This window comes from Epinephelus moara, chromosome 7 (assembly GCF_006386435.1).
Source record: "Epinephelus moara isolate mb chromosome 7, YSFRI_EMoa_1.0, whole genome shotgun sequence".
Taxonomy (NCBI): Eukaryota; Metazoa; Chordata; class Actinopteri; order Perciformes; family Serranidae; genus Epinephelus; species Epinephelus moara.
In genome coordinates, this window is record NC_065512.1 from 5,198,373 (window position 1) to 5,222,870 (window position 24,498).

The 24,498-nt window shown below is 39.9% G+C and overlaps 2 protein-coding genes across 6 annotated transcripts in view; both read left to right on the forward strand.

Moving 5' to 3' along the window:
• Positions 1-2,852: 2,852 nt before the first annotated feature.
• Positions 2,853-11,323, forward strand: LOC126393545 (transmembrane protein 237A-like). The gene is made up of 11 exons (XM_050049742.1): positions 2,853-3,495; positions 6,310-6,391; positions 6,476-6,601; positions 7,606-7,711; positions 7,871-8,025; positions 8,153-8,276; positions 8,397-8,588; positions 9,251-9,324; positions 9,429-9,516; positions 9,600-9,721; positions 11,110-11,323. Exons 2-11 carry the CDS (start codon positions 6,322-6,324, stop codon positions 11,175-11,177), a joined length of 1,125 nt encoding a protein of 374 aa, XP_049905699.1. The 5' UTR covers positions 2,853-3,495; positions 6,310-6,321; the 3' UTR covers positions 11,178-11,323.
• A 1,535-nt stretch (positions 11,324-12,858) lies between these two features.
• The window catches only part of LOC126393543 (abl interactor 2-like), a 42,616-nt gene continuing 30,976 nt past the window's right edge, over positions 12,859-24,498 (forward strand). For all 5 annotated transcript variants that reach the window (XM_050049736.1, XM_050049738.1, XM_050049740.1 and 2 more), the window contains exon 1: positions 12,859-12,986. In XM_050049736.1, coding sequence (XP_049905693.1) covers positions 12,870-12,986 — 117 coding nt within the window. In that variant the 5' untranslated portion in view covers positions 12,859-12,869. The remainder of the gene's footprint in view (positions 12,987-24,498) is intronic.

Sequence of the window (24,498 nt, forward strand, 5' to 3'; positions counted from 1 at the left end):
CTTCAGTGGGTTGACAAAGTGCCTCTGCTGTTTCACACCATCATTTCCCCTTTTACTCTGTGTGGTAACATCCCTAGAGGAAATATTAAAAACGCTGGGGTGTTGTTGTCATACAGTTGTCTACGGCAGCAGATCGTTGTGTGTTTCTACTGGTCAACGTGACGGCTGTGATGGGAGAACTGGATCTCAGTGAAGGGCAAGTGGTCCATAACTTTAATTTTGGAGACAAAAAAATGTAGGCTTAGCGCCCTGTGGTCCATTGCCCAATAGGAAATGTAGAATACACAAAAGTACTTTAAAAGTGCTTGAGTTACTTTTCTCAGGGAGTAACGTTGGAAGTACTTTTAAAGTAATTGAGTTACTTTACTCAGGGAGTAACGCAGTAAAGTAACTGGTTACTTTTTTAAAAAGTAACGCAGTAACGTACTTTGATTACTTTTAAAGTAACCCTTACCCAAAACTGATCAAGAGCCACATTTTTATACAAGTAATATTCATACTGGAATATATAAACAATTTGATTCTCCATCAAGAGTTTCGTGCAAAAGAAGTCGTCCCAAATATAGATGCCGGCTGAGGTCAGTGACTGAAGCAAATGAAAGGCCAGGATATTAGTCAAAGTTTGAAGATAGTTACTTTCCACCACTGAAAAGCAAAAAGATTTAGCACCATAAAGGTGCTCTGTTGTCTCACGTTACCTCATGTCTTCTATTAAAAGATGCACTTTGTTTTTTACATTATTCATGATCACTGTTTCACAGGAATAGCTTTTCAGTGTATTATGTTCTTTAATGACCTCTCTGTAGAGAGATCTGTTCAGAGGATCTGGACTGGTGCACCATGTGGTATCAGTGGTCATCAGCCTCATACACATAGGTTAGTGGTAGAGTGATATGAGTTGTGAGTTTACTGGGAATGGTCATTTTCGTGTTTTATTTTCACTGACATAAACATAGAGATGATGATGATGCATGTTCCCTTATGTCTGGAATAGGATTTGTGGGCCTGTAGCACCACAATGCTTCATTTGTAATAACATGCTGAGAAGATGATTGTGGTTTGGTTTAAAATAAGTACTTCTGTTATGCAGCGTAACCTGTCGTACATTAAATACATTAAGGTCAGTGTTGACTTTTGGTGTCACAAGGGACATGAACAGCGTTACCTGACTTCCTCCTTTACAGCCTTCATGATTACCACGGCCACTATAGATCGCTGCCTGACAACCAATATTGACCAGTAAGTGGGCTGATAACGGCCCTCTGAACCCAGTAGCAGGCCCTTATAACCGATGTATCTATGAGGCTGATAACCACTGGTAACTCCAATAAGACTGACTGCAAACATTCAAAGCTGGTGGCTGGTTCCTTGTTACAGGCAGGTTTGTGAGATCATTAATTAGTTTAGAAAAACTGTGTTTAGTTTTTTGACTTTTCTCTAATCTGTGCTGTTTTTGTAAATATTGGATCATTTGACCTCTCTGGGGCTCAATGTGTTGAACATGTGAGCAGTTTCCACATCCAGTTACAGATCAACATGATTCATTAAGGGTCTTTGTGTTTGTGTCACCTGATGAACATCAGTCCAATATTTTCTCTGTTTGCTGTGTTTTTGATCTCCACCAACTCCTGAGGCAAATATCTGTCTCTGTAGCTGCTAAATGCTTCACTGTTTCACAGCTTTGTCTCTGAAAATGACCCTATTAGAGCAGTGAGAGTGAACCAGAGCAGTGAAGTTGTGGCCTGACAGATAAACAATAAGCTGAAACTCAATATAAAGCTCCTCAAAGCTCAGACAAGCTGCATGACAACACCTGACTGCTGACGCAGTTCAGCTGAACTGAGCTGAAGTTTGAAGACTCTCTCCACTGATCCTCACGTACTGCAGCTTTAATAAAAGCACAACATATTGAATGAGGGTGAACATATACATGCAGTATCTGTGCTAATTAAAGATCAAGATTAAATCATGTGGCTGTGTGTGTCCTCCCTCTCTCTGTCTGTCAGGTTAATCCTCTGCAGGACAGCTGCGACTCAGCCGATTTAACAGCCGGATTAGTGTCTTCTCACTGCATCATTCAGCTTTACTGTCATCTATACAAACAGCAGTGTGTGGGGGTCAGTGTAACACAACAGATAACATGACACAGGGAGCGGATCAGATCAGACTGTTGGTATATTATAATAGTAAATGTAATGCAATGTATTTGAAGACAAGAGGGAGACCAAAGACTGTAACCAAAGAGAGAACAGGGATAGTGGTGCTGTAAGGTATCAGTGATGGGCAAAGACGATTACTATTACATAGGTGAAAGTATGCAGACTGAGTAACACTAGTGATGTGGGCCTCAAAGGACAATGTACTGTCCAGGATGACTCTCAGGAGAACCTCAGTTTTATCATTGTTAAGTTTGAGGAAGTTGTACAAGAGCCAAGATTTAATATCCAATAATCAGTCAGAAAAGGAACTGGGTGGAAGAGTGGACGTAGGCTTGGTGGATAGAAAGAGCTGGGTGTCATCAGCGTAGCAGTGGAATTGAATGTCAGATTTTCTGAAGATATGACAAGAAGTAGAAAGTAGATGATAAATTAAAGGGACCCATGACAGAGCCCTGAGGAACACCACTAGTTGAACAAAGTGAGTGCTGGTCTGAGTATTTCAGAAACTGCTGATCCACTGGGATTTTCACACACAACCATCTCTAGGGTTTACAGAGGATTGTCCCAGTGAGCCAAAATGCCTTGTTGATGCCAGAGGTCAGAGGAGAATGTCCAGACGGGTTCAAGATGATAGAAAGGCAACAGGAAGTCAAATAACTACTGGTTACAACCAAGGTCTGCAGAAGACCTGCAGTTGGTTAAAGGATCTGAGCACTTCTTGAACCACTGATTACATTTCTATGCCAAAACCAAAACCTATTCAGCAAATATGAACATGTGCAGTCTTCAGGGTTTGTTCCTGGTGTTGCAGCTGAACCAAAATCATCAGTGTGTGTGTGTGTGAGTAAACAGTAAACAGTGTTTGGATGAGCTGTATATTGGCAGCGGAGCAGGTGAAGGATTATTAGCATCCATGGCTACTTAGCCACACTACCATCAGGTGACCTCACAGCTGATCAACCAACCACAAAGCTCCCAGAGGCTGTCAAGGCTCAGCACATGATCCACCTGTCACTCCAAAGCCCCGGGACGAATCTCAAACCTGCACATGAGACTCCTCAGCCATCCATCTGTTTCTGCTTTATCTCACTTCATCTCCTCACTCTGGACTCAGGCTTCAGGTTTCAAATCATTTAAAGGGAAAGAATCGTTCTGAATCCAGGTTTTGAGATTAAACAGGAGGAAGAAGAGAGAAAAATAAAGTAAAGGAGGGTGAGGTTTTATTCTGAGGTTCACCCTAAAACATTCTCCCTCAGCTGGATCAGATCAGAGACAGACGGAGGAGGCTGTGATCATCTGGAGTGTTTCTTCACAGAGCGACTCGGCTGCTGCGCAGGTGAGCACCGACTCTTATTCACTCACACACACCTGCTGGAAATATGCTTTTGGTTTTAATGTGCTCAGTGTAGAAAGAAGGTGCACAAGTAATAAGACTTCAGGTTATCCTTTAAAAAGCACCGAGCCAAAGGGAAGTTAGAATTTAGCCAGTTTAAGCAATCCTTATCCTGATTTATATTTTATTATGAATATTCAGTTTTTCATGGTGCAGCTTCGTCTCATTCATGTTCTGTGTTTTGGTTTTGGATGCTGCTGGCATTATGTAGAGCTGTCATGCACTGCCAGCACTAAAAGTACCATGAATATGAACACTTACTGTACTAGATAGCTTTAACTCATTGTTTCAGTCGTTGTGATCATTTAGAAAAGGAACATCCTGTCGTTAAATACGTGCCTAAATGCAAAAATAATCCAGGTAAAATGTTGCCTGGGAACCTGACAAATCTTCAGCTCATGTTGTATTCGCTCTGCCCCAGATGTGTCTGGTCCCTCAAACACATCTGGGGCGGCTGCGGCCTAGAGGTAGACGGGGTCATTCACCAATTGGACGATCAGTGGCTCAATCCCTGGCTCCTTGAGTACCCTTGAGCAAGATACTGAACTGCATATTGCTCTTGATGGACTCTGCTTCCATCGGTGTGTGAGTGTGTTAAAAACTAAGTAGCAGGTGGCACCTTGTATGGTAACCTCGGCCAGCAGTATATGAATGTGTGTGTGAAAGGCGCTATACAAGTGCAGGTCCATCCATTTATCCCTCTGCTTTGGACAGATGTCCAGTTACTTGAGGTTTAACAGACCGATCACAACCGTTTATCTATTGAGAGGCGTGTTTGAGGTGATGACTGTTCAGAGGAGTGATTTCAGTGGGGCCACGTGTGTGATGATTATCATATTTGTACGGTAATTTTGCCATCTGTACTATTAATGTGAAACTGTGTGTTTCAGCAGCTGGAGGCGGCTTTTTCTAGTTGTTTTTAATGAGAATGAAGCTTTTTTTTCACTGTTTTTGTGTTGCTGTGCACCACACTGCCCCTGAGTCATCCTAAAATATGTCTGGAAACGTCCATGATGGAGGAGAAGCTCCTGGACCAACTGGTGGTACTCCCTATGATCCATCTTTTTTAGGGTCTCATGTACCCACTCAGATCTCTGTTTATCTGCTGACAGCCTCTCACCCTCAACCAGAGCTACAGACAGTACCCTCTGCCTCAACATGTCAGGATCTAGACACTGAGATGATGGGGTGGTTGCCTGGCAACAATAAATAGGCACAAAAAGTGTTTTTTACTTGTGGCATCCAGGTGTCCAGTTCCCAGGTCCACGCTCCTTCCGATGGCAAAAACAGCAGCAGTCGCTCACAGACATGTCGATGCTACATCATCACAGCTCATCTCTGCTCGCTGTAGTCTGTTTACATTTGGTCACATGTTTCAATGCTCTGATTGGTTGTAGGTCGATGCAGTTGTTTCCAGAAGCATTTTGATCTATAGCCGTTGGAAATCGAAAATGAAGTTAAAGGTTCCGTTGACTAACATCTGTGAGGCGACTAGAAACCATTTTTCGAAGCGTTCCAACAGTGTCTTAAATTTTAAACAACTTTGTGTCTGAATACATTGTGAGAGTCTACAGACGTATTTTAATTGGATCACAGTGAAAAGGTGTTATTAAACAACACTTATTGTTGTTTGGTTTGAGTGGAAACTGTGTTAAGGTCAGTCAGAACATTCACTTCAAAGTTTTAACCATTTATTGCAGAGATATGCATTTAAATTTGGCGGTGTGGCTCTGCTCATGTGATGCTCTATGTCAGGGGTGACACACATCGGCCCGCCACAGAGTCCAATCCGGCCCACTAGATGACGAGACTAAGAGGTGTCAGGTGTTGGGAGCAAGTTGAAAAATGCCATATAACAATGAATACTTACTGTGACCATGTTTAAAGATACTGAACATTGTGCAAAATATTGTCAATCAGCAGCTTCAGTTCAAAAGAATCTGTATCAGGAAATGTTTAGATAATAGCACATATAATGACAGTGAGAAGTTGACTGACTGAATGTGGAAAAACTGAGACATATTGTTGAAGCTGCACTTATTTCTCTTAAGAAGACATCTCAGATTGCTTATCTGTTTTGTAAAAGGATGAACGTCTACAGAATGTACTTGTAACCACCTCTTTTTTTCTGGTCTGGTGTCCACTGATGTAATGTTGACTGCTTATCTCTGACTTTATGTGGGGAGGAAGGTAAAGGTCCACCACCACCTCATGATCAACCAGCTGTGGCCTGTAAACAAACATCACATGGACTGACAGAGACCTTGTTAGTGACATGTCTTGTGGCCATGTGAATGTACTCTTCAGCTTCACTTCTGCAAGTGTTAAAATGTCCATGAGTGAGACCCTGAACCCCAAATTACTCCAATATAAGTAAGCTTTGGATAAAAGTGTCTGAAGTGTCATATGAACATTTCAGATGATTGTGCACAAGACCGAAGAAAACTAAAATTCAGCTTGACACACCAACCGTCTGTATCACACATCAAAACAGGAACATGGAAATCATCATTTCAAACTGCTGCACGCTGACAGAACTCTATTTAAATAACCTTTAAAAAAGTCTTTGGTCTGTTCTTTGTGGTGTGTTTCCTGAAGCTTTGTCCCACCTGCTCGCCTCTGAGCTCAGGATAATCCAATTATCTCTAACAGACTTCACCATCCGGCCACTGACGGTCCTCGTTAAACGTTAATTAACTGACCTACATTTAAAAAAAATAAAATCCTGAAAGATCCTCTTAATTGATTCATTCACAGAGAAACGACACCATGCCAACCGTCAAGAGCAAGAAGAAGAAACCGAAGAAGGAGGTGACTGATGGAGAGGAGCAGGGAGAAGGTGAGAGGAGGCAGAGTCTACTCCTGCAGCTCCACACATCTCTGCTCTCTTCTATTATTCTGTTTCTGTGATGCTCCTCTGCAGGGGTGGAGGTGGAGATGGAGGAAGTGGCCAACAGGAGCCACTCTGACAGTAAAGAGCCTCTGACTCCAGAGCCGCAGGATCCAGCACCACTCAAGAAGAAGAAAAAGAAGAGGACGCCTACAATTGGTAACAACACTGCTCATGTGTAGCACCAACTGTCCACTAGAGGCAGTGTTTATTTTTATTTTTTAGACTTAATTGATCAGATTTTCAAGAAACCATATCAAAACACAAACATTAGACAAGACAAATAATAAAATGATCTAAAATACATACAAATAATTATGTAACTAAATAAATAAATAAAAATGTATGTATGTAATAAAAATAATATTCACAAACGTCCAAGAGACATTGGGTGAGAGTGGTGGTATTTTTTGACACTTTATTCAAAATTAAATTCCCAGAAAGACACAAGACAAATAAAAAATAAGGTAAAAATACATTAAAAATGTTTTAATAAAACTTAAATAAAAATTTTGATGAATATATAAACAAATAAAATATGTAAAAATAATAAAAACATTTCTCCTGCAGATAGTAATCACCAATGTCAATGAGATAGTGGGTTTTTTACACTTTCTTATGTGTAGCACTGACTGTCCATTAGTGTTTTATTTTTTATTTTTTACACTTTATTTATTAGATTTTCAAGAAAAATAAACAATAAATAATTATATCAATACACACATATAAGACAAGACAAATAAACTATAAAACGAATAGACATTAAAGAGAGAATGAATAGATAAATAAATGTAACTGTATAAAAAAATAAAAATGTTTCTCCCGCAAATTAACAAGACAAATTAAAAGTAAAGTAAAAAAATATATTTAAAATGCAAAAAGAATAAATGAATAAACATATATGTATAAATAAAAATATTTAAAAATAATTTTAAAAAGTTTTTCCAAAATGCATACACAAGACAAATAAATAGAATAAAATAAAATAAAAATACTTACAATTTGTTTTAAATAAAAAAAATAATTACAATAAAAATGTAAAAAAAAAAAAAAAAAAGTTTCTCCAGCAGCTTTTAATCACCAATGTCTAAGAGACAGTGTTTTATCAAAGTGTTGACACTGCGTTGTATATTTATAATAACCCAATGGTTTGTTTCGTTCAGATCAGGAAACAGAGCACGCAGATGTGCCAAACGGTAACATGGCCGAGCCGGACGCAGGCGGAGAGGAAACGAATGTTGTTGTAACCAGAAAGACAAAAAAGAAGAGGTGAGAACAAAGTAAAGATTTTAAAAACCAAAGTACAGACACATTAAAATGTCGACCTGAGCATGAACGACGAACCACAGTTAATCACACTCCAACAGTTATTGAGATGTTTCAGTCTTCACCTACACAGTGAGAACCGTCTCTCTTATATCACGTCAGGAAGGCGAGGACGGCAGAACACCACAGCAATGATCTCGGAGCTGAAGACGATGATATCATCACAGACGCTCCGTCGCCAATCCCCCAGCATTCCCTGTTCTCTGCTCCACACGGACACAGCCAGCCAGTCGGCAAAGTCTTCGTGGAGAGGAACAGTGAGTGTGAAAGACGAGGCTGACACTGAAAACACACACACAAAACACACACACAAGTATTTGCCTTTCTTCTGTGTGTGTGTGTGTGTGTGTGTGTGTGTGTGTGTGTTTGTGTGTGTGCGCACAGGGCGTTTCCACCAGGCAGAGCGAGTTGAGCAGCTCCGACACTCAGAGCTGATGGAGGACTACATGGACCCCCGACAGCTCTGGACCACCAGAGATGTGGCTATGAAGGTCCACAGTGGCTTCAGGTCTGCACAAACACATACATGTTTTACTGCATATATGAGGACCATGACCCTGTACCACGTTGTGAGGACCCCTCTCATACGATAACTCCTCCCCTCCATGTTGTCCTGTGGTGTGTGCAGGGTGATTGGTCTCTTCTCTCACGGGTTCCTGGCTGGTTACGCCGTGTGGAACATCATTGTTGTGTACATACTGGCGGGCGAGCAGATGACCACGCTGCCCAACCTGCTGCAGCAGTACCACCCTCTGGCCTACCCAGCTCAGTCTCTGCTCTACCTGCTGCTGGCCATCAGCACTGTGTCTGCGTTCGACAGGTCTGTGGATAAAAACATGAAACCAAGGCTCATAAATCACAACAAATATAACTCTGTAACAACAATCACGTGCAAGAAGTTTGCTCATTTGGTAAAAAACGTTACTAACGCCGTCCCAACCCAATAGTGTTGCTGTGGAGACATTGTGCCCACCCTCCGGTCTACCCCCAGCTCACCCCCTTGAGTAAGTGGCTCAATTTTGGGCCTGGTGTTTTCACATATAGTCATTTTTAAACAAACCAAACTCAGTCCTCTCAAAGTGCACCAAAAAGTGGACCGACAGAAAAGGGACTCAGTTCTTTTTGTGTTCTTCTGTCAGTTCATATGAAAGAGGACTCAGTTCTGCAGCAAAGGAACTAATGGAGACAGAGTTTGGACAGTGGGCGCTGTGTTTCCAGATGCTAAGGTGGCTACCCTGCTGTCTGTCTGCAAAGCCAACAGGAAATAAAATAAAAGGCAAAACATTAAAATTTCACCACCTCTAAATGGACAGAACTTTGAACTACAACATTAAAGCTCACTGAGTCAGTGGAGTGCTGGACTCAATGTAAAGGCCTCTTAAATTTCATGTATTTTTATTTTCTTAAAATTATCAAATTATTCATTCATTCATTCATTCATCAGTGTTGACTGACAGTTTTTGTGTTTGGTGCCCCCTGCAGGGTGAACCTGGCCAAAGCCTCCATGGCTCTGAGAGGATTCCTCACTCTGGATCCTGCTGCTCTCGCTTCTTTCTGTGAGTCAGGACAAAGATGATGATGATGATGATGATGATGATGATGATGATGATGATGATGATAATGATGATGATGATGATGGTTGTGGTCTCTCTGTCTTCAGTATACTTCATAGCCCTGATCCTGTCCCTCAGTCAGCAAATGACCAGCGATCGTATCCACCTCTACCCAACAGCCAATGAGACGCTGTGGTGAGAGCTGAGGTTTTATTCTACTGTGTTCTACTGTGTTCTATTGTGTTCTATTGTGTCGTACTCACCTTCACCTCCTTCAGGCCTCCAGGGTCGGAGCAGCAGATCCTGCGGCCGTGGATCGTAGTGAACCTGGTGGTGGCGCTGCTGGTGGGCCTGGCCTGGGCCGTTGTCTCCACCCGACCCGACATCGACTACACAGAAGGTGGGTGGAGAAAATCAAAACTAAAGGAAGAAATGACTCTAAAATTAATTAATACCATTAAATGTTAAAAATCAAGGGCGTAGGTTTGATGAGGAGGAACACATATGTAACTGGGGTTTGGGGTCCTCAACATTAAATTTTGACGGTCAAACACTTAAGTTTTTGCATTCTTGTTAATCATTTTGCATCAGTTTTGCCTTTTCTGTATCAGTTTACAGTGGAAATATCTTTAATTTTGTTGAAATTAAAGTCCTCTGTCCTTTATTGTATTTATTTGAGGGGGATGCATTTGTTCTAAATATTGAGGGGCACATGTCCCCTGTAATGTGATATAAATTGATTTGTTGGTATCAATTTATTCCTATTATGTGCGTTTATGTTAATTCCCCTATTTATTTACATGCCTAATTAATTTTCCCTTTTATTTTTTTTATTTTTTTTTTATGTAAATCTAATTTTAATTCTATTTTTTTTACTTGCCCAATTCATTTCCCCTTTTTATTATTTGTATTTTTATTTTTTTTATATAAATTTAATTTTAATTCTATTTTTATGTATACATTTTTTAGATTTAAATGTATTTTTTTATTCTAATTTTATTTTTAATTTTCTTGAAATTTTTTTAATTTAATTTAAATTTCTAAAGTTTATTTGTTTAACTTTAATTTCAATTCTATTTTGTAATTTAAATTTAATTGTAATTCTATTTTTTATATTTAAATAAATTTTTTAAATTTAATTTAAATGTTTTTAAATGTATTTATTATTTTTGCATTTACTTATTTATTTTAAATTTATCTTGAAATGTATTGATACATTTTTAAGTGTATTTACATCATCATTCAGTGATTATATCCCCTTTGTTTTTCCTCCTCTATTTATTCCCCTAAATGTATTTATTTCTGAGTTGTTTTCTTTTAAACATTTCCGTATGTGTTTCTTCTTCATTATGCTAATTATATTAAATCTCTGGTTACTGATGGGAGGTGGCTGGTGAAACTACCCAGGACGTGTTTAACTCACTCAAAGCAAATTTAAGATTTGGATAGCAGCTTAAACACGAGGTGCTGTAAACATAGAAAGTAATATCAGCAGAGTAAACGGCGCTCTGGAATACTTCTGATGATGATGTGAGTATAACATCTCTCAAGTCAAGTCAAATGTACGGAGCTGATTTTAAACAGGTTGACAAAATGGATTTACAGAGAAATAAAAATACAAACAAAAGTGGGTAAATAACTTTCACAAACAAAATCAAAATAATTATATAATAATATTCATAAAAAGGAGGAATCAAAGTTATTTATGGTCTGAGGGTGTTTTGTGAAACTGAGAAAACACTGAAGGTTTTGTGCTTTTAGTGAAATGTGTTGGTTTTGTCTCTGCAGAGTTTTTGATGACAATGGAGGTGGAGGGATTCCCGAGAGGAGACGAGAATCTGGACATACCTGCCTGAAAAACCTCTTCCTGTCTGTCTGTCTGTCTGTCTGTCTGACTCAAACCAGCTATCCTGCCCCTTCAATGTATATTTTGTACGTTATTTAGCACTTTGTATTCCTAAGTGTGATTTTGTAAATAAAGATAAACAATATTATGTACAGTATCAGCTGTGTGTTGTGTGGTGTTTCTCACCACAGGGTGGCGCTGCTGCTCCAACAAACACATCACATGGATACAGAACTTATGCAGCATCATGAGCTCCCACGGTTTGAAGTTAGACTGGAGAAAGAGGCAGAATTTATTTCCCATATTTAATGAAATATAAAATGAGGAGTGGAGGCGTGTTGTCGGCAGGAATCTGTTAAACCCAGAAACTCTGCAGTCATGTAACATATGTTCAGTTTGGCTCAGAGGACTTGTGACTCTGCAGGGAGACAGACCTGCTGCAGGACACCTGTTTGAGATAAATTCAGGTGTTGGAAGAGTTTCAAGAGGAGGATTTATCTCAAACACCTTTTAGTGAGTCTGCATATTACAGCAGATGATTTATACAGTACTTTAAAATAAACAAATTTTGACACTTTTGTTTATTTTAAATTTTATCTAATGAAAAATATCACATCAACCAATTCTGTTTATTTTCCTTTTTTATTTAAACAAATATTTAAAAACTTTTTAAAAAAAAAAAAAAAACAAATAAATTGGCGATTTAGTTGATGTGATTTTTTTTAATCTAAATATAAAATAAATTGCGACAATTTTGGTAATATTAGTAATATTTTTATTTAAATAAAAACAATAAAATATATTCAATGAATGCATTTAAATAAAAAAAATATATATTTTTCATTTAAATTAATTTTTTTTTCATTTAAATTAAAAAGAACCATTTTTTTTTTTTACAATTTTGTTCATATTATTTCTCATTGAAATACAAAATTAAAAAAAGTCCCAATTTGGTTATTTTTTTGCATTAAAAAAACTAATTTTGCCACTTTTGATAATTTAATTTTTATTTCAATAAAATGAAATAAAATAAAATTTGAAAATGTAGTTTATTTTATTTTATCTAACTATGATAATAGTAATATAATAATAATAATAATAATAATAATAATACATATGTTTTTTTTTATTAAAATGATCAAATTCATTTGGACAATTTTATTTATTTTATTTTTCAGTAAATAAAAAATAAAAAAATAAAAATAAAATACATTTATTTTTAAACTTTAATGCAAAATATTTTGTAAGCCTTTATATACTTTTATTTAGGTTTGAATGCAGGACTTGTAATTAAGTATTTTTACACTGTGGTATTGTTACTTTATACTCAAGTAAAAGATCTTAATAATTCATCAAGTTTGTCTCAATTACATCCTGTAGTAGTTTTTCTGTTGACGAGGTGCACCTGAACGCTTCATTAAACTGATGGAGTTGAGTAGATCGTAATAATTAGACTACTTTCTCATATTTATCTGTTCAAATTTTTCCTGTTATTGTCAGATATCACTGTCAGGATCGATGTTATTTGTCAATCAGCATGCCTCGGTTTAATTTCCGCTCTCAGAGGCTGGAGTGAGAAACAAAATTCCCACTTTTCCATCTTTTCTCGCCCGGTGTTGTGATTTTTCCCACATTCCATGAAGGCAGCGGGATCCATCCAGTGAGCGCGCGCCGCAGCCGTTAGTAGTAGAAGCATGTAAAGATGGCGGAGCTACAAATGCTGCTGGAGGAAGAAATTCCTGCGGGACGGAGAGCTTTACTGGACAGTTACACTAACCTGGAGAGAGTAGCGGAGTACTGCGAGAGCAACTATGTCCAGGTACCTGTCGGTGTTTGTTCACCAGGTGTTTATTTAAGTTATAAAACAGGCACAGCAGCAGGGAGTGGGCGGTTTGGAGAGGGGAGTGATGGAGTGACAGCACCAGGCTCCGTTATGTGACCCATGGCTTTATTATGAAAGATAAAAAGTCACAATGAATTCAGAGTTTAAAATGACCTGTTATAAAACCGAACAGCTGGGACCTTAAAGTTAATTCGGCTTCTTAATATTCCAAAAAACACGTCTCTTTTTGTGGAAATTAAACTTTTATAACTGTGTAACGTGACTTTCAGAATGTCATATGAGAGCGAGTTATTTAGTTATTAAAGTTGACATTTTACATATTTATGCTTTGAATTGGTTTATTACATGTATGCCGAATCAAAGAGCGACTGTTGTTTAGTCTAAAAACGTCTTAAAGCATATTCTACAATGTGTGTAGCATCTGTAGACAAGCAGGGAATCTTTAAATGGGGATATTTCAATGGGAGTCTGGTGTGACGTTTCTCCCATCGAGCAAAACTACAGTAGTGATGCACTGAAAATGAAAATAGGAGTGTGCACCATCAACAGAAGAGGATGGCCCAGTTAAAACTGAACTTTACTGTTAAATTAATACTCTTTTAACATGGTGTTATTGTAATAATAACATAGAATTTTGATTTTTATTAAATATAGACAGGTTGAATAAAGAATTTCATTTTACAAGTTTAGAAACACAAATTTGTTGTCTGAAACTGGTCCAGTTTCAGACCAGTTACTGTAGTGGTATAGATGTCTGTGAAGAGGAAAATATAAACGATTACATTACTGTTAATTAAAAATAGCCATAACTAAATAAAGTGTGTTCCCAGCTTTAGAAAAGCTAAAAAATCTTATAAGAAAATTCAAGTTTACTGAAGCAGAATGGATGTGCAATGATGCCAAACAGTTTCATTTGGCAGTGTAATGATATGAGAAAATGGCTGTGTGGGATGTAACCAAGAGTACATTTGAATACAAAATAAAAATACTGATGAATTAAAAACGTTTAATCATAATGTTTTACCACCCGCGTTATGTAATGTGCTCATGTTGTTACATGGTTTAATGGTATTATACATATTTGCATCATTATTTAAACTCACGAGTTTAAATAAAGGTTACATAACATAACATTATTTAGAATTATCAATCAATTATTTAGTCTAGTAAATATCAGAAAACAGTGAAAAAATGCCCATCACAGTTTCTGACCAGTAATGGTAGTATAAAGATAGTTTATTTAAAGTGATTTAAGAGCAGAAAAACAGCAAATATTAACATTATTGAATCAAGACAGTTAATTTCTGGCTTGTTTGCTTTATAAGTCAATTAAATAATTAATTGACTATTTAAATTGTTGTAGATGAATTTTTTAGTGCTCCTGAGAGAGCGAGAGTAGCTGCTGTGCCAGTAAAAGCTAATCCAAATACATAAACAAATACACAAATATGTAAAGTCCCTAGCCCCTTTCATACTGCACCTTCAAGGTGGATTTTTTACGCCGTTATTCTGATTCACTGTTATGTATAAACGGTACAATCATGGCATCGGGGACAGAGTTCTCTCACCATGAAGCTGGAATCTGTAGTAACAGCATCAAACTTATGTCTGTATAAAAGTGACAGCCAGCAGGACAGGATCATGAGCAACACGGGTGTGGCATTTTGATGACGTGTTATGCGTGTGACCCACTGTGAGAGATTTTAAAGGTAGCTGTTAGCAGTCAGCAGCTAACTCAAAGAAGAATAGTAGCCGAAAATGTCCACAAATTGAGGTCCGGGTGCTCCTTACCCTCCGAGCAGATTGTTATTGCCTTGGTAATGCCATTGTTATTGTTTATAAAACCGATGCATATGTTTTATGTCGAACTAGAGACCGACGCTGTTGTCTTAGGCCCCATTTAGACGACAACGATTTCAACTGAAAACGGTAAACTTTAGTTGCGTTTTGGCCTATCGTTTACACGACAGCGGCGTTTTGGGTGCCTGAAAACGCAACGATTTGAAAACGGGTTCCAGAGTGCAACGTTTTGGAAACGGCAGCGTCTCCGTTGTCATATAAACGTGCAATATGCAGTTCCTCTGAAAACGGAGACTTTTCACACATGCGCATTACGGTTCCAGTCACTAGGCATGCCGACCGTCACAACAACAATGCTGAGCTCTGTTTGTGCTGCTCACCCTGTTGATTTGAAGTGAAGTGTAGATCTGTTACTGTAGCAACTCCACCTCGTTGTCCATCCAGACAAAGTTATCTGTGCATGCTTTCGCCAGTGTATCTTCTTTGTTTTGGTTTGTAATCACGGCGTTGGAGAGGAAGGCGCTTCAAAATGTTTTTTAATTCAAATAAATTTTGTCAGATGTGTCGTAGTAAAGCTGCTGTATTTTGGACACAGTTGTCCCCCCGTCCTCTACCACCCAAACTACTCTGCAGTCCATTTTGTAAAGGAGTAAGTTAGTCGGTCACAGGTAGGCTGACTCAGTTTGTGTCTGAACACCTGGTCGAGTGTGGCCTGACGAGGCTGACTGCTAGCGCTAGCATCAGAGGCTGTGCTAGCTCGGACCTCCAGTTTCGCTGCTAAATACTTTGTGTGTATTTCAGGCTTGAAGTTCTCCGATGGTACATAAAGTCCTTACTGCAGAAACTGCAGAGAACGGTGCTCCTATCAACAGTTCCAGTGATTAATTGATCAGAACTAACGCACTATTTTTACAGCCGAAGAAAAAATGCAAAGGAGACATAAAGAAGGGACTTCGTAACGGCTCTATTTGTACATTGCCTTGATGGCAACCATGAGCTCCACAGTAACCAAGCTGGATTAATCAATTTATCAGTTAGTCCAAAATATACATGAAAATAGTGAAATTGAGTCCAAGATGACGTCTTTAAGTTGCATTTTTTGTCCGATAAGCAGTCCTAAACCCAAAGATATTTACTTTATTATTATAGTGGACAAGGAAATGCAGCAAACCAGGTGATATTCAGCAGCATGATTGCTTGAAAAATGACTTAAATGATCGTCTATCAAAATCTTTTCAGATTAATCTATTGATCAACTAATCGTTTCAGATCTGCTCGTCTTTTACATCCAGAGAAATATGGGCCATTTCTTATTTACATTCTGAGCTGGTTAGATATCAGATTACTGGGCTGACATGTTTCTCTGTGTTTGTTTAGTGGAGACGTGTGTGTGTGTGTGTGTGTGTGTGTGTGTGTGTGTGTGGGCTGGCAAAGCTGTTATGGACAACTGTTCTTCCTCAGTTGGCTTTATTACACACCTGTTCATCGCCAGATTTCATCCTCATCACATTCCTGCGGCCGTCAATCAACAGGACGAGCTGCGTATAGTCTGTCTTCTCTAAGGTTTACATACCCATAGATAAATATTTAATAATTAAAGAATCTTTTATCCATATTTTCTTTGTTTCCTTTATTCTTTCATCATTTCACCCTTTACGTTTTTCTTTATTTTGACCTCATTTTCTCTGTGACTGTCTCACTTTCCTTTTTCAAATTCTCCTTTTCAAAGTTTCCCCCTCTTCCTTCCTTTCTCTGTCTCTTCCTCCCTCGTGCCCTTTCACCCTTCCTTCCTTTTCTTTCACTGGAATAACTCCTAACACTCCTCTCTGTCTCTGTGACCAGTAGCGTTGTCCTCTGAGTGCCACGTCTTTGTGAATAAAAAGACTCTTTTCCACTTCATTAGCCTGTTCATATGACACGTCCTAATGGGGCCTAGCTCGGTGCCCACTGGATGGCCTACATTCCCACTGCCAGCAGATGATGTGAGCTGTTACATAATCCAACAGTTGAGCTGCTGATCTTGTTTTATGGGCTAAATATTTGGATTTAGGGTTGACCCATGTTAAGTCCTGTTTGGCCCTGTGTGGCCCCCTCCTGGGCTATCAGACACTGTAGGGATTAAATCTGTCTCAGCCGCTCATCGTTATACTGTCAATAAGAATAATGTTCATATTCATTTTAAAATGAATTTTAATACACAGACGCCAAGTAGTGTTGCACGGTATACCGGTACTAAAATAGTACCGCGGTACTAGAGTATTCCAACCGGTACTATACTACATTTGGAAAATACCGGTACTTTGAAATTGATTCAGTTCATTAATTTATTTTACTCAATTATGCACACAAACGCCTTTCTTGTTCCTATTGGAGCACAGATTGCACAAGTGGTGTGTATGACAACACCTGTATCAACATTCGCAGCTGGCGCACGTGAAAAAAGGCAAGAGAAAGTCTGCCTTGCAAAGGGAGACAACACGAGACAACACCAACTTGGTGAAACATTTGAGCAACCAAACCATGACATCCGTACCGAGGTACTTACCGAACCATGATTTTTTTTTGGTACTGTTACACCCTTACTATTTATTGTTCTAAAGGTTTGTATCCAAAAGGACTTTTCCTTAGGAAAAAGTACCGAAAAGTATCGAAATTCATATTGGTATCGGTACCGAAACAAAGATTTTGGTATCGTGACAACACTACTTTGCACACTTAAATACAGTTTTTGGTGCTAGGACAACACTACTTTGCACACTTAAATACAGTTTTTGGTGCTAGAATAATAAAATCAGTTGCTTTTTTGGTCCACTAGATGGTGCTGATGGCGTTTTTTTCCTGGTGAGGTCAGCAGAGGTGTCAGTCAGCGGCATTTGGCAGGAAGTTCATCAAAACAAATATGGGGGCACCGGAGGAACCAGAAATGCGCCATTGATGTTTAAATTATAGCTTGACTTTTTTAACACAGAAGGAAAGGAGGACTCGGATATGACGCAAAATTTACAAGCAGTCATATGAGAATAAAATACGACCATGAGGGCTCACCTCACATAAATAGCGTTAGCCGCTGACGGCCAAGCTAACACTAAACCCTGGACACACTTAGCTCGACAAAACTACTATCCAACTGTGAGAGAGCAAAGAAAATACCACAGTTCATCAACAACTTCATGTGCAAAGGTCTGCGTCCATACAGCGTTGTTGAAAATGAAGGCTTTTGTTACATGCTAAAAACACGTGAACCCAGGTATGTGACTCTATTACGATGTTTTTTCACCAACTCAGACATTCCATTGGGGAAATAATTTGCAGTTGGAAAAAAAGGGAACAAATCGCAATATATATCAAAATATATATTTTATCGTAATACTCAGCAAATCACAGTATATTTACAGTAATATTGCCATAAAATTGTCTCGTGGGTCCTCTGATGATTCCCACCCCTCGTAATATATATTACGATTAAGTTTGTTTTCTCACTTCAGTCATTTTTATTGCAGCAAATTGCAGCCGGTGGACTGAAAAAGGGGTTGATTTTATTACTCTAATAGGCTACCAAAATGTAATTTGTATTTGTAATATTAAAAATTAAAAAAGTAATCAGAATTTTTGTTTTTGCACAATGTGTAAAACAAAAATGTGAGCTGGACTGAACCTAAAGATTGGTATTTGGACTGATCGAGGCATATTTTCATGGATTGGGTGAAGACGGTGAAGCTAACCCTAATGCTAGCTGCTAGCTTGGTTAGCACTGTGCATAACAGGTATGGTTAGCTTTGATAATGCTAAGGCTAATTTTGGCGAGAGAAAAACAGGCTAAAACAGGGATAGACAGGAATACTTTAAGCACTGGCCCCACAGGCCACCAGGCCCCTAAATTTAATAGCCAAAGTACATTTTTGATGGCCTACAGGGCCGTACACATGCTGCGTTACTGCTTGTTGGCAACATGTGATCAAAGCTGCCATGATGTGAAACTGAGGGAACTGAAGCAGGAAGACAAACCAAAACTCTGCATCCATTAATCAACATTCACTTTCATAAACATTAGTGCATACTCCTCAGTGAAGCCCCTGAGCTGGCCTCTACTGAGCATGTGCAGACCCATTTCAGACCCTCTCTGGGTCCTCCACAGCTGGTACTAGTTAGCTGTGAGCAGAGGTAGTCATAATGTAACTCGACCTCCTGCTGCTCATTGAAAACACATGGTACACTGCAGGAGGCTGGATGTGGACGCTGGTCGTGTGTGTGTTTGGGGTTAGAAACCATGGTGATTGGTTTTCCAGTTGAAGGAGTATCAGCCTCCACCTTCAGTGTCGCTGCCAGGAACAGCTCCTGCGGGGGCGACACAAGCTGAGAGTTTGGAAAGACGGGTTTGTTTCTCCAACGCTTGGCAGTTTGAGACCGGAGAGCAGGTCACATGATGATTTCACAGTTTAAAAGGAGAAGAACTCAGTTTTAATGTTCACAGTTTGTTTTATGTTTGCTCACTCCTGCAGTTATTTAGCACCAGAGCACTTTCACACTACCTGCCTCGCCTACATCTACGACACCTCCCAGAATACTTTTAAACAAGGACCAAAGAACAGCTCTGAAACAATGAGTCAGTTACACAGACATCCTGGTAGTCTGTAGTGTAACTTTACTATCTCAGTCTATTTCCTGTCTGTCCGTCCTTAAAAGAGATCCTTCCTCTGTTGCTCCTCCTGAGCCTTCTTCCATTTTTTTCCTGTTAGAGTTTTTTCCACGGGTTTTCCTGATCTAAAATGAGGATCTGAGGACAGAGGGTGGACACACTTTGAAGCCCTCTGAGATAAATTTGTTATTTGTCACATTAAGCTGCATAAATAAAGATGACTTGACCAGTTAACGTCCTGTTTGAAGGAATAAAATCACCAAACACCCTCATGTGACTTAAATTTGGTCATTTATAGAGTCGTAATTTCAGTTTTGATATATTCCCATGGTTGCACTAAAGGGGAGAGGCTGCAGATGACAGCCAGTCTGAGTAATGGATTTACCAAACCTAGAGGTGTGGCTTCAATCAGGTCACTGAGACACTCATGTTGGTTTATGGCAAAATTTGGGCGTCTCTTAAGCCCAGTTCAGACCAAAGATTTGCAACGAGACAAAACCGTTTTAAAACGTTGCAGAGAAAAGTTGCACGATGGTGTCACCTGCAGCTCAGCTGGTCAAATCAACGGCGGCTGGTTTTAGAACGTAAAGCACGTCACCTGTTTCAACAGCTAATCAGCTAGTGAAGTCCGCTGGTCAAGTCAAAACGACCGCGCTGCAGCAGGTGCTCCGTCCCCACTGAGCCGTCTGTTTCCGTCCTCACAGTGTGCTGGTTTCAGACATTGGTGCTGCTTACTTACATTATTGTGCCTGTTTCAGCTCACCTCGTCGCAAATCTTTGGTCTGAACTGGGCTTTAGAGGTCTTTGTGTTTCCTTGTCTTCAGTGGATGTGACTGTAGAGCACTGGTGCAAAATGGCGGCTCTAGAAAGAGATAAAATGCAAAGAGTCAACATGGTTCAGGCAGATTTGCCCTTTATAGTTGGGTTGATTTTTGATATGGTCGGTCTGGTGGATTGCATGTTACACATCAAAAGTTTGCAGTCAAAAAAAGTGCACAAAAAAAACCCTATGGTTTGGCAGCTCAGTTCTATTTAAAGGAGAAGTCCAGTATTTTGCACTTTGAGTCCCACTTCTGGGTTGTTTATGATGAAATAGAGGGGTTAAGACCAAAATAGTGATGACTGCTCATTTTCAGAGAATTTGGCTTTCCCCTGCCTGCCTTAACACTGCTGCCTATGGCCATGTGTGAACCTGTGTGAACCCTAAACGTTCGTTTTCAAAGCCGTGAAACTCACCGAGTGGTCAGTGGTGTTCGTTGATGTTCTGACATAAAAATCGTAGCAAACTGTGGTTTCCGTGATGATTTATTTGACATTTTGTCTAATCCATTGGTTTTCTATAGAAGCCTCATTGTCCGTTGGTAGTAATCTGCCACCGGAAACGGAAAGGAGGTTGTTTACGACAAGGTTGTAGTCATTGTAGTCTTTTAGCTCAGCGAAAGTGCCGGCTCGACAGTGCTGTGTGCGCTCCTGGAGGAAGAACAAGAACGAACGACAAAGTTTTGTAATAAGTTTAAACACCTGCACAATGGATTACTCACTTGTGAACAACCTTCGCAGTACGATGCCTTTGAACACAACGCCCTCCTTCTTCTTCTGCTTCTTCTCTGTGTCCCATTACATTGCAACGGTTTCCTGCCAGTTGGCAACACCCACGTAAAGGAGCATTATCGCCATCAAGTGGGCTGGAGTGAACAACGCTTCAGGGTCAAACGAACGATCAAGCGGAAGTTTACACATGGGTGTGAGGCAGCTGAAAAAATAGTTCCACAGTCGAGATGAAGAGCTAAAACACGGATGGAAACCACAGTTTGTTACGATATTTATGTCAGACCATCAACGAACACCACTGACCACTCGGTGAGTTTCATGGCTTTGAAAACGAACGTTTAGGGTGGTTTTAGGACAGGTTCACACATGGCCATAGGCAGCAGTGTTAAGGCAGGCAGGGGAAAGCCAAATTCTCCGAAAATGAGCAGTCGTCACTATTTTGGTCTTAACCACTCTATTTCATCATAAACAACCCAGAAATGGGGCTCCAAGTGCAAAATACCGGACTTCTTCTTTTATGTATTTAAATTAATTAAGAAAGTTAGCTGTTATATGAAGCAGTATTAATGTGATAAAATGTAGAATACTTCATCTGTGTCAGAGGTTTAAACACCTTCTGTAGAACATGAGGGACCTGTCCTTGTAAGGTAAAGGCAAGCTGCTGAGAGAAGGTACAAACAGACCTGTGTGTGTGTGTGTGTGTGTGTGTGTGTGTGTGTGTGTGTGTGTGTGTGTGTTTTAGATGAGTGGTTCAGGGACTTGTTGGATCCGGTTCAAAGCCAAAGAGAGAGGCACTTATGAGGTGTACCGTGCTGTAACACACACACACACAGATTCCCCTCTGTCACACACTGCCATGCATGGGCTGTAAGCAGAGGCTGTGTGACTGACATGTCTGTAATTTGCAGATGTAGATGCCACACACACACACACACACACACACACACACACACACACACACACACACACACACTCAGGTCTGTTTGTATGGAAACAAAACTGGGTCAAAAGTCTTGTAACTGTGCATCACCACATCTCAATGTGTGAAAACATTTTGTATAAATACTGTCAAATGTGTGAACGTGGAAAAATGTTTTGATCAGCTATTGAATGTGTAAAAAAAAAATATGAACAAATAGATTTGATTTTGTCAGCAAATGAAAAAGATTTGCACAAATCAGTTCCAGTGTGTGAGCACATAAAGATTTGCACAAGTAAACATCAAAAGTTTGTAGTTACAAAAATGGATTGCAGATATACACCAGGTTGAGGTGGGGATGAGAGCATCTCCAAGTCTGAGTCCATGGTTCTCTGCCAGAAAATGATGGGTTGCCCCACTGTGTTGGGAGAGAGTTGCTACACCCCAAGTGAGGGAGTTCAAGTATCTCGGGGTCTTGGTCACGAGTGAGCGGTAAAATGGAGCGGGAGGTGGACAGGCGGCCTGGAGTGGTGTTGCGCCGGACCATTGTGGTGAAGAGGGAGCTGAGCCAAAAGGCAAAGCTTTAGATTTACTGATCCATCTACGTCCAAGTCCTCATGGTCATGAGCTCTGGGTAGTGGCTGAAAGAATAAGATCTCGGAAACAAGTGGCTGAAATGAGTTTCCTCTGTGGGGTGTCTGGGCACAGCCTGGGGGGAGGAGCTCAGACATCCTGAGGGAGCTCGGAGTAGAGCCGCTGCTCCTTCATGTCAAAAGTGGCCAGTTGAAGTGGTTCAACATCTGATCAGGATCCTCCTGGGTGCCTCCTGTTAGAGGTGTTCCAGGTTTGTCCCACTAGTAGGAGGCCCCGGGGCAGACCCAGAACACACTGGAGGAGTTATACATCTCGAACGCCTCAGTATCCCCTAGGAGGAGCTGGAAAGCGTTTCTGGAAAGCGTCAAGGGATGTCTTGAGTACTTTGTTCAGCCTGCGACCCGGCCTCGGATAAGTGGTTGAAAATGAATGGCTGCTGATGATTGGTTTAGGAGATGATTGTGGTTTTGGGTTAAAATAAGTATGTCTGTTATGCAACTTAACCTGACGCATGTTAAGTGTGTTACCTCAGCGTTGACTTAAGGTGTCACATGGGACATGAACAGCGGTCTCCTGGGTGAAAGTCCTGTGTTTGTTTGCCCCATCCATCCACCCAAACCTCCTCCCTGAGAGGACTTTGTTACCCTTAATACTATGTCACGTGACTTCCTCCTTTGTACCCGTCATGATTAGCATGGTCACTAGAGATAGCCATCTGACAACCAATAATGACCAGTTAATGGGCTGATCACGACCTTCTGAAGCTGGTGGCTGGTTACTTGTTACGTGAGGGGTTGGGAGATAATTAGTTAAGAAAGTCTGTTTTCAGTGTTTGGATCTTTCTCTAATCTGTGCTGTTTTTGTAAATATTGGATTATTTGGCCTCTGCGACCCGGCCTCAGGTCAGCGCATGAAAATGAATAGATGAATGGATGGATGGGTTGATAGCATAGCGTGCTCAAATCATAGATAGAAACAGTATTGACCTGCAGCATGTTAGCTGTCTGTGTCTGTTGGAACCAAAATTATGTTACAAACTACTTTTTAATACCCACGCAGATATTAGACTGATCAAATTTTTCATGTCTCCAGAAGGACACCAACGTTGAGGCCAGAAAGATAAAACAGTGAGCTCATACAGTATGTATTCACTAGCAAAGATGAATTTAACTGTCAGTAACTGAAATGCTAAACATTTGAGAGAGCCTACAAAACAGAGAGATGAGGGAGACAGAAAGAGAAACCTGGGTATTTTCTTTCCAAACATCATTTGTTGAAATGTGTTCATCTGTGAGTATGATTTGCCGCCACACCTTCAGGCAGTTGTAATCTCTCTCCATGTTGATGTTGTCAGCTCGTTTCATATTTTCAGGATAATTTAGAAACAGCGAACAGCAGGAATGTGACCCGCAGTGTGTCTTCATTAAAAAAGAGGTCAGAGGAATCAGAGCGTGCATCTGATTTCATGTAGATCTGATCTGAGTCATCATCAACCGCATACATTTAAAAAAAAACAGCAGTAATATGAGTGTGTGTGTGTGTGTGTGTGTGTGTGTGTGTGTGTGTGTGTGTGTGTGTGTGGCTCTGCCCTGTCCTCAGGCCAGAGGAGGCAGCCCTCCAACTAGGTCACAGCTAACAGGACATCAGATGGCTGACGGAGAGGAGAGGGAGAAAATAAGAGATGTAATGAGGAGGAGGATGTGATGAAGAGAGGGAGGGGAGGAAAGAGACGTTAAACTGGGAAAGAAAAGATTTATAGTTTTAGTTCAGGTGTTTCTGCACCTGTGCGTGTCGAGAGTCCCTCTGTATCTGATGTTATACTACATGTTAGAGGTGGAGAGTACACAGATGTTTTACTTTACTAAATGTAGTATCAACATCGTGTTGAAATACTCTGTTAGAAGTCATAGTCAATTTTCAATTCAATTTTATTTATAAAGCCCAATATCACAAATCACAATTTGCCTCACAGGGCTTTACAGCATACA

Excerpts from the sequence above, each read along its gene's own strand:
- LOC126393545 (XM_050049742.1), top strand. The coding sequence starts at position 6,322 with ATGCCAACCGTCAAGAGCAAGAAGAAGAAACCGAAGAAGGAGGTGACT. Across the intron at positions 8,277-8,396 it reads AAGGTCCACAGTGGCTTCAG|GGTGATTGGTCTCTTCTCTC; the intron begins GTCTGCACAAAC and ends TGGTGTGTGCAG. Across the intron at positions 8,589-9,250 it reads ACTGTGTCTGCGTTCGACAG|GGTGAACCTGGCCAAAGCCT; the intron begins GTCTGTGGATAA and ends TGCCCCCTGCAG.